Genomic DNA, 12,906 nt, shown 5'->3' with positions numbered 1-12,906 from the left:
GGTTTGCATCGTCCCAGCTGTGCAGCCATGTCCAACACCTGGGGGGTTGTCAGGACACTGATGCCCCCACAGTGGGTGGAGCAGCAGCTGCACCATCCACCATTCATGCATTCTTCTGAAGGAAATGCTGTTAGGAAGCCTCAGGCCTTCCAGTCAGACAGGAGGTGTTGGTGGAAAGCTGGCTGGGATGAAAAGTTGGGGATTGGTCCTCATGGAGAAAGGAGTACGTCCTGCCATGTGTGAAGACTCTGAGCCCACAGTGAACCCTGTGGCAGCAGGCGTTTGCAGAATTCAGTGGGATCAGCTTCTCTGGACCTTCATAACACTGATAGATCTGTGAGAACTCTAACATATCTACTTTTTTCTGCCCCTCCCTCCCAGTATCTAAAAAACACGGGAAGCTGATCACCTTCTTGCGCTCCTTCATGAAGTCCAGGCCCTCCAAGCAGAAGCTGAAGCAGAGGGGCATCCTCAGGGAGAGGGTGTTCGGCTGCGACCTGGGAGAACACCTCCTGAACTCTGGACACGATGGTGAGTCCATGATGCTCTCCAACCTCTAGGAGAAGGGAAAGACTTCATCCAGCTCTGACGCACATTCCTGTTGAAGTCTTTCCTGAAATGGTTCTGAGCTTCTCAGACCTGCTGACCTGCTGTGCGTTTGCCTCGCCAGTGCCCCAGGTCCTCAAGAGCTGCACGGAGTTCATCGAGAAGCACGGCGTGGTGGACGGCATCTACCGCCTCTCTGGCATCGCCTCGAACATCCAGAAGCTGCGGTGAGGACGCCGTCGCAGACCCTTCTGTGACTCTAACAGGGGAATGTGTTCGGGTGGGGGGGTGACAAAGTAATAGTATTCTTGAATACAACTTGTCAATATTTCAGCCTTTTTCACTTGTTGTGGTTGTTGTTGCTCCACACAGACGTGAGGAAAGATCCTGGATTTCTCTGTCTCAAGCTTTGCTTTGAAGGAAAAGTTTCTTCTTTGTGTCCATGATTGTCGCTCTGCCGGCTCTCCTCCATCAGGCACGAGTTCGACTCGGAGCAGATCCCCGACCTGACCAAAGACGTGTACATCCAGGACATCCACTGTGTGGGCTCCCTGTGTAAGCTGTACTTCAGAGAGCTGCCCAACCCCCTCCTCACCTACCAGCTGTATGAGAAATTCTCTGTAGGTGAAGCTTTTGCTCCTCCACCCGCCTGTTTTCATGTGCTCATGTATCCCGTCGCTCGCTTTAAAGTGGAGATTCTCCAGATTTACTCTCATCTTCATCACCGTCAGTTTTAATCATATTTCCTGTAGTTGATCAACTTTGCTCACAGCTCTGTTAGAACCCACCAGCCCAGAGAAAAGCCTCTCCACATGGACGTCCCCAAGGATGCAGTAAATGTTTCCTGGTTGCTAAGGCGGCAGGAAGGAGGCGGGGCTTAACGGCTGGATCCTCAGTGCAGCCGCAGGCTTCAGTTTGATTCAGTCTTCATCTGACTGTGTTTGTTTTCACGGGACAGGAGGCTGTGTCCGCAGCAACAGACGAGGAGAGGCTCATCAAAATCCATGATGTCATCCAGCAGCTCCCCCCTCCTCATTACAGGTCAGTGCGGGGGCACAGCCCCTGCATGTGTGTGATTCTGCTGAAATGTAGACTTTGTTGACGTGCACAGAAAGGAATGATTCAGGGGTCTCAGCTGGGCTTTGTTTTGGTCAGCTATGAGCAGAAGGTTCTTTCTAATGTTTCTGCTGAGATGTCCTCAGAACTAGAACTGGAGTTCCACATAAAACTCAGGGTTCCACGTAGAACCAGGTTTACCACGTAGAATCAAGAGTTCCATTAGAACCCAGAGTACTTTTTACTGTTCAAATTAACCACATGTCAAAGTCAAGGTAATTCTACCGGCCCTCCAGATCATTTTATTTTATTGTTATTAATGACTCGATGTTATCTTGCACTTATTTCTAACTTGTATAAGCTTGACTAAATTTATTTTTATAGAGAGTAAACTATTGAAAGTAATTTAAGGTTTAAATAGATTTATTCTGGAATAATATTCCTGCATTTTTATTATTCATAATTATGTTTAAAAAGTTTTATAAATGGGCATTATGCTAGCTTTTTAGACTATTTTGCCTTTATTAAGATTTTTTAGACTTTTTGAGTTTAGCTAATATGTCAGCTACATGCTAACTGTTTTGGCTAATTTAGGCTTTTTTTTTAGTTTTTTTGGCTGTTTTGGAATGAAGCTAATATTTCAGCTACATGCTAGCCGTTTTGGCTAATTTATTTATTTTTCTAAGTTTTTTAGGCTGTTTTGGAGTTAGGCTAATATTTTCACGCTAGCTGTTTTGGCTAATTTTGCCTTTTATTCTGTTTTTAGGCTATTTTAAAGTTTAGCTATTTTATCAGCAACACACTAGCTGTTTTGGAATCCCTAAGTTATTTTTATTTGTTTTTTAAGGCTACTTTGGCATTTAATATCTAATATTTTAGCTGGCTCTCAGGTTCATCGTTATCAGCTGTCAATTTCTGCATTTTCATCTATCAGCACTAGCATTTTCAGCGGCCAAATTCAGCTTACAGCATTCACACTAGCATTATCACAGGTAATTCTATATATCTAGTTCAAAATTCAGTTAAAAAGTTATGGTTTTAAAGTTTTAAAACCATAATAAAATGTAGTTCTAGAGTGTCCAATAAATGTTTATCCTGTTCGGCCCGCGACCTAAGGTGTGTTTTGGATTTCGACCCCCTGTACGATTGAGTTTGACACCCTTCATTAAGGTGACACTGTCAGTTTCTTCTTAGGTGGGAAAACGTACAAAATCAGCAAAGGATCAACTATTCATTTCTTCTACTGTAGGTGCTCACCAGACATTCTAAATTCATTCAGTACCACTGTTGTTATGATGCAGCTTCCCGCTGTGCTAAAGACCATGTAACCAATGAAAGGCACATTAAGATTTCAGGCAGGAATTCCTACACAATCTGTTCATGTCTACAGACAGCTCAGGCTGTGATGCAGCACTGATCCACTGCACAGGTAACTGTAGCTGTTCTCCTGTCAATCTCCTCTTTCTCGTGGTTCTCAGGACTCTAGAGTTCCTGATGAGACACCTGTCCCACCTGGCAGCCTTCAGCTACATCACAAACATGCACACCAAGAACCTGGCCATTGTCTGGGCGCCCAACCTGCTCAGGTGAGGCGTCTTCCTGTTTCAACCCTAACGTGCTATCAGAGGATGGGGGTCATCCTCTGGTTTTTGTCTCAGATCCAAACAGATCGAGTCCGCGTGCTTCAGCGGCACGGCCGCCTTCATGGAGGTCCGGATCCAGTCGGTGGTGGTGGAGTTCATCCTCAACCACGTGGATGTGCTCTTCAGCACTAAGCTCAGCTCCCTGATTAGAGAAGGCACAGGTACTGAGGGCGGTGGGGGTGGTTCACGGCGTCAGGTGAGCTTCACCTTCACCAGCTTTGCTCTCCGTTCAGGTCACAACTCTCTGTCCCGGCCCAAGTCGCTGCTGGTGTCGTCTCCCTCCACGAAGCTGCTGAGCCTGGAGGAGGCCCAGGCCAGGACCCAGGCTCAGATCAACTCTCCTGTCACCGAAGACAGCAAGTACATCGAGGTGGGGGAGGGTCCTGCCGCCCTGCAGGGCAAGTTTCACACCGTCATCGAGTTCCCCACCGAGAGGTTGGTCCTTCCACTTCTTGCTGGTCCCCTTCCACTCAAAAGCTGAAAAGATTTCTGTGTAATCCGGATTTCCCAGTAGATGAAAAAGCTGCTTTGTGTTAAAGGAAAAGGCCTCCTGTTAAATCCAAGAAGTCTCCTGTTGGGAGCTGGCGCTCCTTCTTCAACCTGGGCAAGTCCTCCTCCATGTCAAAGCGCAAACTGCAGCGCAACCCCAGTGAGCCCAATGAGCTGAAGGCCATGGCCCTGGCAGGTGAGTCCCGGCTGCAGCACTCGCTTCAGACGCCCGAGACAGGAGTCACTCCCTCTTACTTTAGACCAGGGGTGGGCAAACTACGACCCGAGGGAATATTCTGACACATTGTCAGCCGAGGGAAAGATCTGAGTTTGTAGAAACAAACTTAAGTCAGGAGTTTGTGTTTCCTAAAAGAACGTTCTAGGATCTTCACGTTCCTGTTCCTCATAAGCCTGTGGTTTTTGGCTACCATGTTCCTGCAGAAGTGTTGCATGATGGGATGTTGGCTTACTTCTGTCTGATGTGTGTTGTGTTTAGGAGGTAGAGGAGACACGGTGACGCTGAGATCGGCTAAAAGCGAGGAGTCCCTGAGCTCTATGCACAACGTTGAAGGTATGTTTCCTCTGAACAGCTCCTGGGCGGAGTCGCTCTGTGCCCCCCCCCCACACACACACACACACTCGGAGTGAATTTTTTTTGTTCCTTTCTCAGGGGAGTCTAAGGTGTTTCGTCCTCGCCGGCCCCGCTCCAGCAGCGACGCCCTGTCCGCGTCCTTTAACGGCGAGCTGCTGGATACCCAGCAGCACTGCAACTCCTACGATAACATGGACGCCGGCGAGGACAGCGACGACGGGCCCATCTGTGTGCCGGCGCTCATCTCGCCGCCGCGCTCGGCGGGCGAAGACGTGGACCTCAGCCCGCCAGACATCGGCATGGCTTCCCTGGACTTTGACCCCATGTCCTTCCAGTGCAGCGGCCCCGACGGCTCCTTTGCCTTCCCCGCCGACGACTCGCCTGCTGCAGAGGGCCCCTCCTCCAAGAGGAGCCCCGGCAGCTCCAACCTGCTGTCTGCGCCCCCCCTCAGCAGCCTCACCGCCGACCGCGGCCGCTCTGATGGGGAGAAGACGGAGAGTAGGAGGCTGACATCTTCCTTCTCCTACACGGAGAAACCCACACAGGCCGTCTCCCCCATCAAATGTTCAAAGACCCCCAGTTTGACCTCGTTTCCCCTCTCAGAGCCCCCCTCCTCGGAGACGCCTGAACCGCTGTCTGCCCCTCCTCCTGCTGTCAAAGACCCGCCCCCTGTGGTGGGCAGCCTGCTGCTAAGGGGGGCGGAGCCGTCCCTGAGCGAAGCCTTCCAGGTGGAGCTGCAGGCCAAGCTGGCCGCCTTCGAGTCGGCAGACGGCAGGAACGAGGACGGACCGCCACCGGCCACCAGCCGGCAGGAGCAGAGAGGTAAGACACACCCCCACACCCCCACCCACGCACCCTGACCTGTTTCTGATGCACTGAGGTGAAGAGCCTGTAAACGTTTCTCCAAACCGGTCCCTCCTGGTCTGCCAGAACGCGGCTCTTTGCTGCCCCCCTGTGGCTCTCTGCACGCACTGTAACCGCTCCTCCGTCTGCCCGTTGCTCATCTGCATCCCGTCTTGTTTCTGTGTCCCTGATAGGAGTCCCACCTCCAGACTCCGCCTCCTCAGAGCCCCCCTCCTGCTCCCTCAGCCCTGTAGCTCCTCCCCCTCCTAAAAACCCCGCCCTCATGTTTGCTGAGTCGACCCAGCTGGTCTGCAGTCAGCCTCAGCCCCGGCCCTCGGAGGCCCCCCAACCCGCGTCCCTCCCGCAGCCACAGAAGGACCCGGCACCCCCACCCGTCAGCACGGTGGCTCCCGCCTCGTTCCACCCCCCCACCCCGAGTCTTCCAGTCAAACCAGAAAAGCCCAGCCGGCCAGCAGCCGAGCCTCAACGCCAGCCGGACGCCGACTCCAACCCAGCAGTGTCCACATCAACCAGCCTGACGTCTCCAGCCAAGACCGGCCTAAACCAGCGGACCGTCCCAGGACCAGACCTGGAAGCCACTCCCATCAGCACCGTGTTGGCCCCACCCATTCCTGAGGTAAACAGGTTTTCTCTGAACTTTTTGGGGGTTTCCACATCAAAATGACTCCCATTTCTCCAGACGGAATTTTCTGTTTCTGGATAATTTTATGTCTAGTGTGTAAATCTAACATGAAAAAAGGACAAAATGAAGGTAGTGTCACATAGGAGAGGTTGTGCTGATAAAAATGATACCAAATAAGCAGCAGGTAGTCTTTCAAATTGAAAATACAAAAGTAAATTTAGGTTCTGGGTTCCAGAGGGTTAAGTTGGACAATACTCTCACAGACCGTCTGAACGGGGCTAAAGTTGGTATTTATACGTTTACAGTTTCTGACAATCTTATTTCAAAATAAAATGTTACTACAAGAAATTTAGTTTAAAAAACCTTAAAATTTGTTGATATTTTTGATGCAGATGATGAAGATTCATTGAAACAAAGTTGTGATTTGTAGAAGTCGTTTCTGAGTTGAAAACTTTCCATAAAGGAAACGTCACATGATTTTTTCCCCCCATATAATTCAATTTTAACATAAATCCAGGCTCAGATTCTCTTTCAGGACAAAAAGATGAATCATATTTTGTCTTTACATAAATCTTCATTTATTGGGGATTTTTTCAACACAAAGGAACATTTTCTTTGCTCAAGTTTCTGCCTTTTTCTACGGATGCCTACATAATTCAGCCTTGCTTTAGGAAATTTCTCAAATGTCTTTTTTACAAGTTTCCACAAATTAGAAATTTTATTTAATTAAATTGAATTTAACTTTGTGATGAAGATTTTTCCTTTAACGTCAAAGTGGAGGCTAACAACCAGACGCTAGCTCCAGCTGCATCTGACTTTTAAGATGTGATGGATAAATAAAGCAAAATAAAATGACACAATTGTTGGAAAACTGATATTTTCAAAATTGAATATAAACGTGAATCCACCGTGACTCGTGATGTCATTATCTGAAACAGTCGAGAGTCTGTCGCTGCAGAGCAGCTTCTACTACATGAGAGGAAACCTCAGTTTTGTCTTTAATCAGCAGCTTTATTGTTCTCTGAACTCGAAGGTTCTTCTTTTATTGTTTGTTTTTGTATTTAGCTTTTATCTAGTCGCTTAGCAATCTAGTTAACCACACTAGTTAGCTGCTTTAAGTCATACGACCAAGATGGATGTTGTGAACAGAATCTGGAAGTTTTGCCAAATAAAACTTCCTTCAGGTTTAGAAAATAAACTAAACAGAATCATCTAAGTCAGTGCATATATTTATTATTTTTCTGTCTGCGGCCCGGTACCAAGTAACCCACAGACTGGTGCCGGTCCGCAGCCCGGGGTTTGGGAACTACTGGACTCGCACAGCTAGCGTCACAGTGCAGGTGCGATGCGGGGGCGTGCTAGCTGCAGCTGACGGTTCATATTAGCTGCAGGTTGGCTACAGCTACAGACTCTGCTGCCGACCTCACAAAACTCCAAACTCACAAACATTCACGCTAATCCCCTCCTTATTTGCCGTGGATCAGCTGCGTTGTCCTGCAAAATTTGAACCAAACAAAACGGATGTGTACGCCTGCAGTCGGATTTCCTCTCGCACTTTTAAAGTTATGTAAAGACTGCGGCGCTCGCATCGGAGCTGTAACCCCGGGGTCAAGGGCTCACTGTGCCCGCTCTCTTGTCCACGGGGCCCCCTGGACTGGCTCAACCGGGGGCACCTTTCCCAGTGGGCCCCAACCAGCCCAAATAAAATGGGCGCAAGCGGTCTGCAGCGATGTCGACTGCACACCGACTCAGTTATAAACACGACCGAGGAGGCTAAGAGTTTGTGTAAATCTAGAGTTATGTCCAAATTGCCCCCCTAATCCCTACATAGAGCGTTCTCCATTTACTAGTGCTGTCCGAATCTACTAATTCCAAAATCGAGTGCACTAGAAATTTTCCAGAAGTCTTTGCGATAAACTAGCGTGCATTGATGCTCACTAGATTAGCAAATATAGACCATAATGCATTGTGGTCGAACAATTTCGAACAAAAGAACATGTTTAAATTTATTTTTTTAATAAACCATCCACATTTTCTCCATCAAAACACAGTCTAGTCATAATTAAGTGTTGTAAAAATGTTCGTATTGATTCGATTTTGACTAAAGAAAAGTAAACTAGAAAAGTAGAGAGAATCGTGTCCGAATTGCCTTTAAAATCCAGGCATTATATAGTTCTGCATAAATAAATCACAAAAATCATTATTTTTGTTATGATCAGAGTTTTTTCCTTTGAAAACTGGACTAAAATGAAGAATTTTCTGGTCGTTTTGCTGTCTGTGCTAAGCCCTATCTCAGGGGTCGGCAACCCAAAATGTTGAAAGAGCCACTTTGGACCAAAAAAATAAAAAACAAATATGTCTGGAGCCGCATGAATTAAAATGCCTTATATAAGTCTTACAATGAAGGCAACACATGGAGAATGTGTATATGAAGCAGCCTACTATCAATGTGACGTAATAGATAACGACATCATGAACATCCGTGATTGAATGTTTATTTCTCCTGCTGCGTGTCCTCACGTCATGTAAGACTGGAACTTGGTTTCATGACAAGTTAGAGAGGAGTAGCAGTAACAAATCAGCTAACAAAAGCTGAATAGCCTCATAATGAACATACAAGCATTTGTTTTGACATTCCTCAATGACACAAGGAGAGGGGGTCGTCATCAGTCTCTCCCTCATTCAAACATAACAGGACAAAATCATAAATGCCAACAAATGTTCAACAGTCAGACAACAAAACACATTGAGGAAAACCCAAACTTAAATCCAATTCCAGTCAGACAGGCAAAAGAATGGGTAACCCACAATTCCTAGCTCTGCCAGACCGACAGCAAGCCCAGCGTCTCTGAGACCATCACTACAATATGAATGAATTACAGTTTGTTTCATTGCTTTGATGAAATTAAAGAAATGCAATAAAGAAATACGATTTTTGATGTCATTTTATTTTGAGGATTTGAAAAAAATCACAAAAATGTAACGTGCACCTTTAAGGTGCTTCCACACTGGCCGCGTCGGCGCCCAATCAAGTGCACACTTTCAATGAATAGTCGGTATAAACACGCGCACACCAGAATTCCTGGCCTCCAAGTCTGGAGGGAGGATGAACGCACTTGCTGACCAGGTTTATAAGTCAGACATTTAAAAGGACAGAGTTGTGAAAACAAAAGTCTTCAGAAAGATTTGGGGGATTTTCACCGCTTTTACTTTTTGCTCCGAGGTTCTTCCTGTTGTAGGTGGCAGATGAGCGCTAATGAACAGTAGAAGAAGAATAGAAGAAGAATCTCCTCCCCGCCACTGCGTGCGTGACCGCGCTGCTCCGGTGTGGATACCACCTGCTGAGCGTGCGTTCAGAAGCCGGCGTAGACCGCATTCTTGAACGCACCGCACGCAGCCAGTGGCAGGTGCTCACACATCGGCCGCGTGCGGTGCGCGTCGGGGAGGAGATTAATCTTCTATTGTATTTTTACTGTTCATTAGCGCTCATCTGCATCTACAACAGGAAGAACCTCGGAGCAAAAAGTAAAAGCTGTGAAAATCCCCCAAATCTTTCCGTTTTCACAACTCTGTCTTTTTAAAATGTCCATCTTGGTGTCATATTAACCTGACCGGACACAAACCGTAATGATTAATTTCTCCTTCCTGATCACGTTTGGCACTTCTGTCCTTTGAAGCAGACTCCGCCCACAAGCAGCTCCCAAATCCGGCTCCTTGATTGGTCACAGCTCTGAGCTGCTGCGACTGTGCGTGGAAATCTTGAAGATTGAAGATTCAGCGCGCTCAATGCGTGCCGATTTGTACGTGGAGCTCGCGACCCGACTTAAAAACCCATGTAGCAACGTGCGCTCACGTGCGCTCCAGACGCATGGGCCAGGAAGTCTGGTGTGCGCATGTTTGCATTGACTTTTCATTGAGGGTGTGCGCTTGATTGCGCGCTGACTCAGCCGGCGTGGAAGCATCTACACTCATCTCACAACAACTGGAAAACGTAAAGGATGTTTGTGTCATGTTTGTCCTCCAACAGAAATCGTATTAAAACAAAAAATATATTTTCCTCCAGCATTTTTTATAATTTTCAAACATTTTTGAAAAAGCACCAGTGAGCCACTAGGCAGTGCTTAAAGAGCCGCATGCGGCTCCGGAGCCGCAGGTTGCCGACCCCTGCCCTATCTCATTGTTTACTGCCCTATCCAATATGGCGTCGCTCTTTACGTATCTTGGATAATAACAGGCTAGCGTAGCATCGCTAGCCCATATACCTCATTGTTAAGATCTCCCGCTCGCTCAGCTGATTTTTTTCTGCTGTCTTTACTAACTTTTAGTGTTAACTTGTTGTAAAGTTTTGTTTTTTCGGTTTTCCCTGCAGGTCCGACCAGAGGAGCCCACTCCCCCCAAAACCCTTCCGAAGTTACCTGACCCCCCACCTCCGAAAGCCAAAAAGCCTGCTGTCTCACTGCCTCAGCAGCAGCACAGCCAAGCTCACAAGCAGCCCCCCCCACTGACGCACCCCCACCCCCAGGTCCACCCCCAGCCTCATCTGTCGAAAGCCAGCGCGAGAATCGCCCCCACCTCCGCTGAACCCGTTGAAAAGCCCTGGGAGGCCATCAAGCCGGTGCAGCCGTGCACCGACACCATCAAGCAGAAGGATCCGCCTCCGCCCCCCCCCATCCGCACCATGGACAGCAAACTGGCCACGGCTGCTCTCAGCCACAGTGAGGTTTCCTACCACATGCTTGATGAGGGCCCCCCGGCCCCCCATGGGGGTGAACCTCTGCCCCACTGTCCTCTTTCTCCTCGCAAGTCGTCCACGCACCCCCCAGCCTACCTGTACCATAAGGGAGAGCCCATCTTCACAGAGCCTGCTGGGGGAACATACTACCACCAGAGGCCTGTGGCGAGGGGCCCGCAGCCCGTTCCGTACCACTACAGACCCGACAGCGTCACCCCCCACCCATGCCAGGTCCCCTACAGCGCTCGGATCGATAACCGCTACAGCACGCTGGGCCCCAGGTCCTACCACCACTCCATCAAGCTGAGAGGAACCCCCCGAGGGGTGTATGTGTCTCCAGGACCGGGACACCCGGGCTACAGCCACGACAGAACCCAGGGCTACCCCACCATCCGCAGGGTGCACTCCCTTCACGCCCCCTCCACCATTCACTCCGTACCCATCCACAGGACCGAGGTTCCCCCGGACGACGACATGTTCTTCTACCACCGCCCCGTGTACTCCTGCAAGCCCTACCCGCAGCCCCCCCCGCAGTCCTCCCAAACCGACTACCACGTCACTCAGCTCCAGCCGTACTTCGAGAACGGCCGGGTCCAGTACCGCTACAGCCCGTACTACGGCTCCAGCCCACTGGAGTTCCCCTACTACGACATAGACCCCTACGGCACCATCCGAGTCAGGCACTGCCACGCCTACGGAGGCCGGGAGGGGGGGGCTGCTCCCGGGCGTCCCAGTGGAAAGACCACCGGGTACCACTACCTGTCTAACTACGTCATTCCTCCCGGAAAAGAGCATAGCTTTGTCAGCAGAGACATCCCGCCGGCTCACGGGAGCAAAGAAGCCTCCACCTACCACGCTTGGGATCCCGAAGAGGCGGAGAGTCTCCGATTTCACTCCATCCGCAGAGAGGGGAGGGCCAGACTAAAGGTGAAAGGTCTGGTCCTCTCGCAGTACGACAACGTGGGGCTGTGCACCCCCGCAGACATGTCACCCTACGACGGCGTGCATCTACGGAGTAAATCGGACCCCGGCAAAGCTATGCTGGCTGCAGCCGAAAACAAGGAGGGCCGCTACGCCAGCAGACACATGGCATCCGACCCCGATGTCCTGGTGTACTTCGACACGGACCGGCACGGCCCAGACAAGTCGGACGCTCTTTCCAAGACAAGCATTCCAAAGAAATGCCCGCCCTCTCACTCTGTTCCTGCCTTCCTGAGCCACAGTCTTCCCCACCAGCAGGAGAGCGTCCGGCACGAGGCCCGGGACAGAGGAGACGGCCGGTCCAAATACCGGCAGGAGTACCCCAGCAAGAGGAACCTGCAGCCGCGGTACGAGGGGCCGGAATCTGACCAGGTCAAAGCAAAGTCCGGCGGACACCACAGTGCAGACGATGCGGCCCGCTCCAAAGCGGAGCGGTCCCACTGCACCCGGGAGGACCAGCCAGACCCGGACAGAGACCACCAGAAACCTAGCAGTAAACCTGCGCAGTCCCACTACGACAACCTGGACGACTTCCACCCAGCACCTCAGCCTCAGGCCCCCCCGCAGAAACACGCAGGCTCTCACCCGGCCCCCCCCGGCAGCCACGGCGGCAGAGCCTACTCCACAGCACTGGGACAGGGCGCCTTCATCCAGAGCGAGCTGGCCATGCAGAGGCCAGAGGCGGAGGTCCGCACCGAGTGAGGAGAGTCCGGCCGGAGGGGGCGGAGCTCCGACCCTACAGCCTCTGCGGGTCAGCGGACTGTCACAACACCCAGAGTTTTGCTTCTCTGTATTTTTGATGAATTGTAAAGAATATTCTAAGACTTTTGTAAAAAGTACCGAATGTACCTGAAAGGAAAGAACAGCCGCTGATAAATGTATATGACTGAAAATGTAAACCTTACATACTATATATACAAATGTGTATATCTGTATACAAACAGAATCACTAGTAAAAAGGGAATTTTAGTTTTTTGTTAAGGTGAGGTGCAGGACTGATCTCTGCATTTTAGAAATGCATGTCTCTGCAGAAGATTCTGAATGTTCCAGCACAACCAGGTGAAAGGGGGAGGAGCTTCACTCGCACCTCTGACAAGTCTCATGCTGTCTGCAGCTGTGCCATTTTCAGGTAACCGTACGCCGGTACAGCGACCTCTGGTGGAGCGTCACTGTATCTGCAGGCTCCTTCGTAGAGCAGGGACCAAAGACTGGGGGGGCCGTCCTTGCACATGGGGGGTAAAGACTGGGATGTGAATGAATGTTGATGCTTCAAAAAAATATGTTCTTTTATTTTTCCTGGGTTTTTTGTTTTTGATTGGTGTTACTTGCAGGAACTGGACTAACTGAATAAAGCTGAATCTGAGTCCTCAAACACGCTGAA

General features: G+C 49.9%; 1 protein-coding gene across 5 annotated transcripts in view; it reads left to right on the top strand.

Moving 5' to 3' along the window:
- arhgap32b (Rho GTPase activating protein 32b) overlaps positions 1-12,906 on the top strand; it is a 95,639-nt gene extending 82,733 nt beyond the window's left edge. For all 5 annotated transcript variants that reach the window (XM_024263821.2, XM_024263820.2, XM_024263825.2 and 2 more), the window contains 12 exons: positions 382-531; positions 671-773; positions 1,022-1,166; positions 1,505-1,587; positions 3,081-3,188; positions 3,261-3,406; positions 3,479-3,680; positions 3,785-3,930; positions 4,231-4,305; positions 4,405-5,148; positions 5,364-5,806; positions 10,182-12,906. In XM_024263821.2, coding sequence (XP_024119589.1) covers positions 382-531; positions 671-773; positions 1,022-1,166; positions 1,505-1,587; positions 3,081-3,188; positions 3,261-3,406; positions 3,479-3,680; positions 3,785-3,930; positions 4,231-4,305; positions 4,405-5,148; positions 5,364-5,806; positions 10,182-12,227 — 4,391 coding nt within the window. In that variant the 3' untranslated portion in view covers positions 12,228-12,906. The remainder of the gene's footprint in view (positions 1-381; positions 532-670; positions 774-1,021; positions 1,167-1,504; positions 1,588-3,080; positions 3,189-3,260; positions 3,407-3,478; positions 3,681-3,784; positions 3,931-4,230; positions 4,306-4,404; positions 5,149-5,363; positions 5,807-10,181) is intronic.

Source organism: Oryzias melastigma, unplaced genomic scaffold, assembly GCF_002922805.2.
Source record: "Oryzias melastigma strain HK-1 unplaced genomic scaffold, ASM292280v2 sc00216, whole genome shotgun sequence".
NCBI classification, from domain to species: domain Eukaryota; kingdom Metazoa; phylum Chordata; class Actinopteri; order Beloniformes; family Adrianichthyidae; genus Oryzias; species Oryzias melastigma.
Note: the sequence above shows the minus strand (reverse complement) of the source record. Positions and strands in the feature narration are given on the sequence as shown.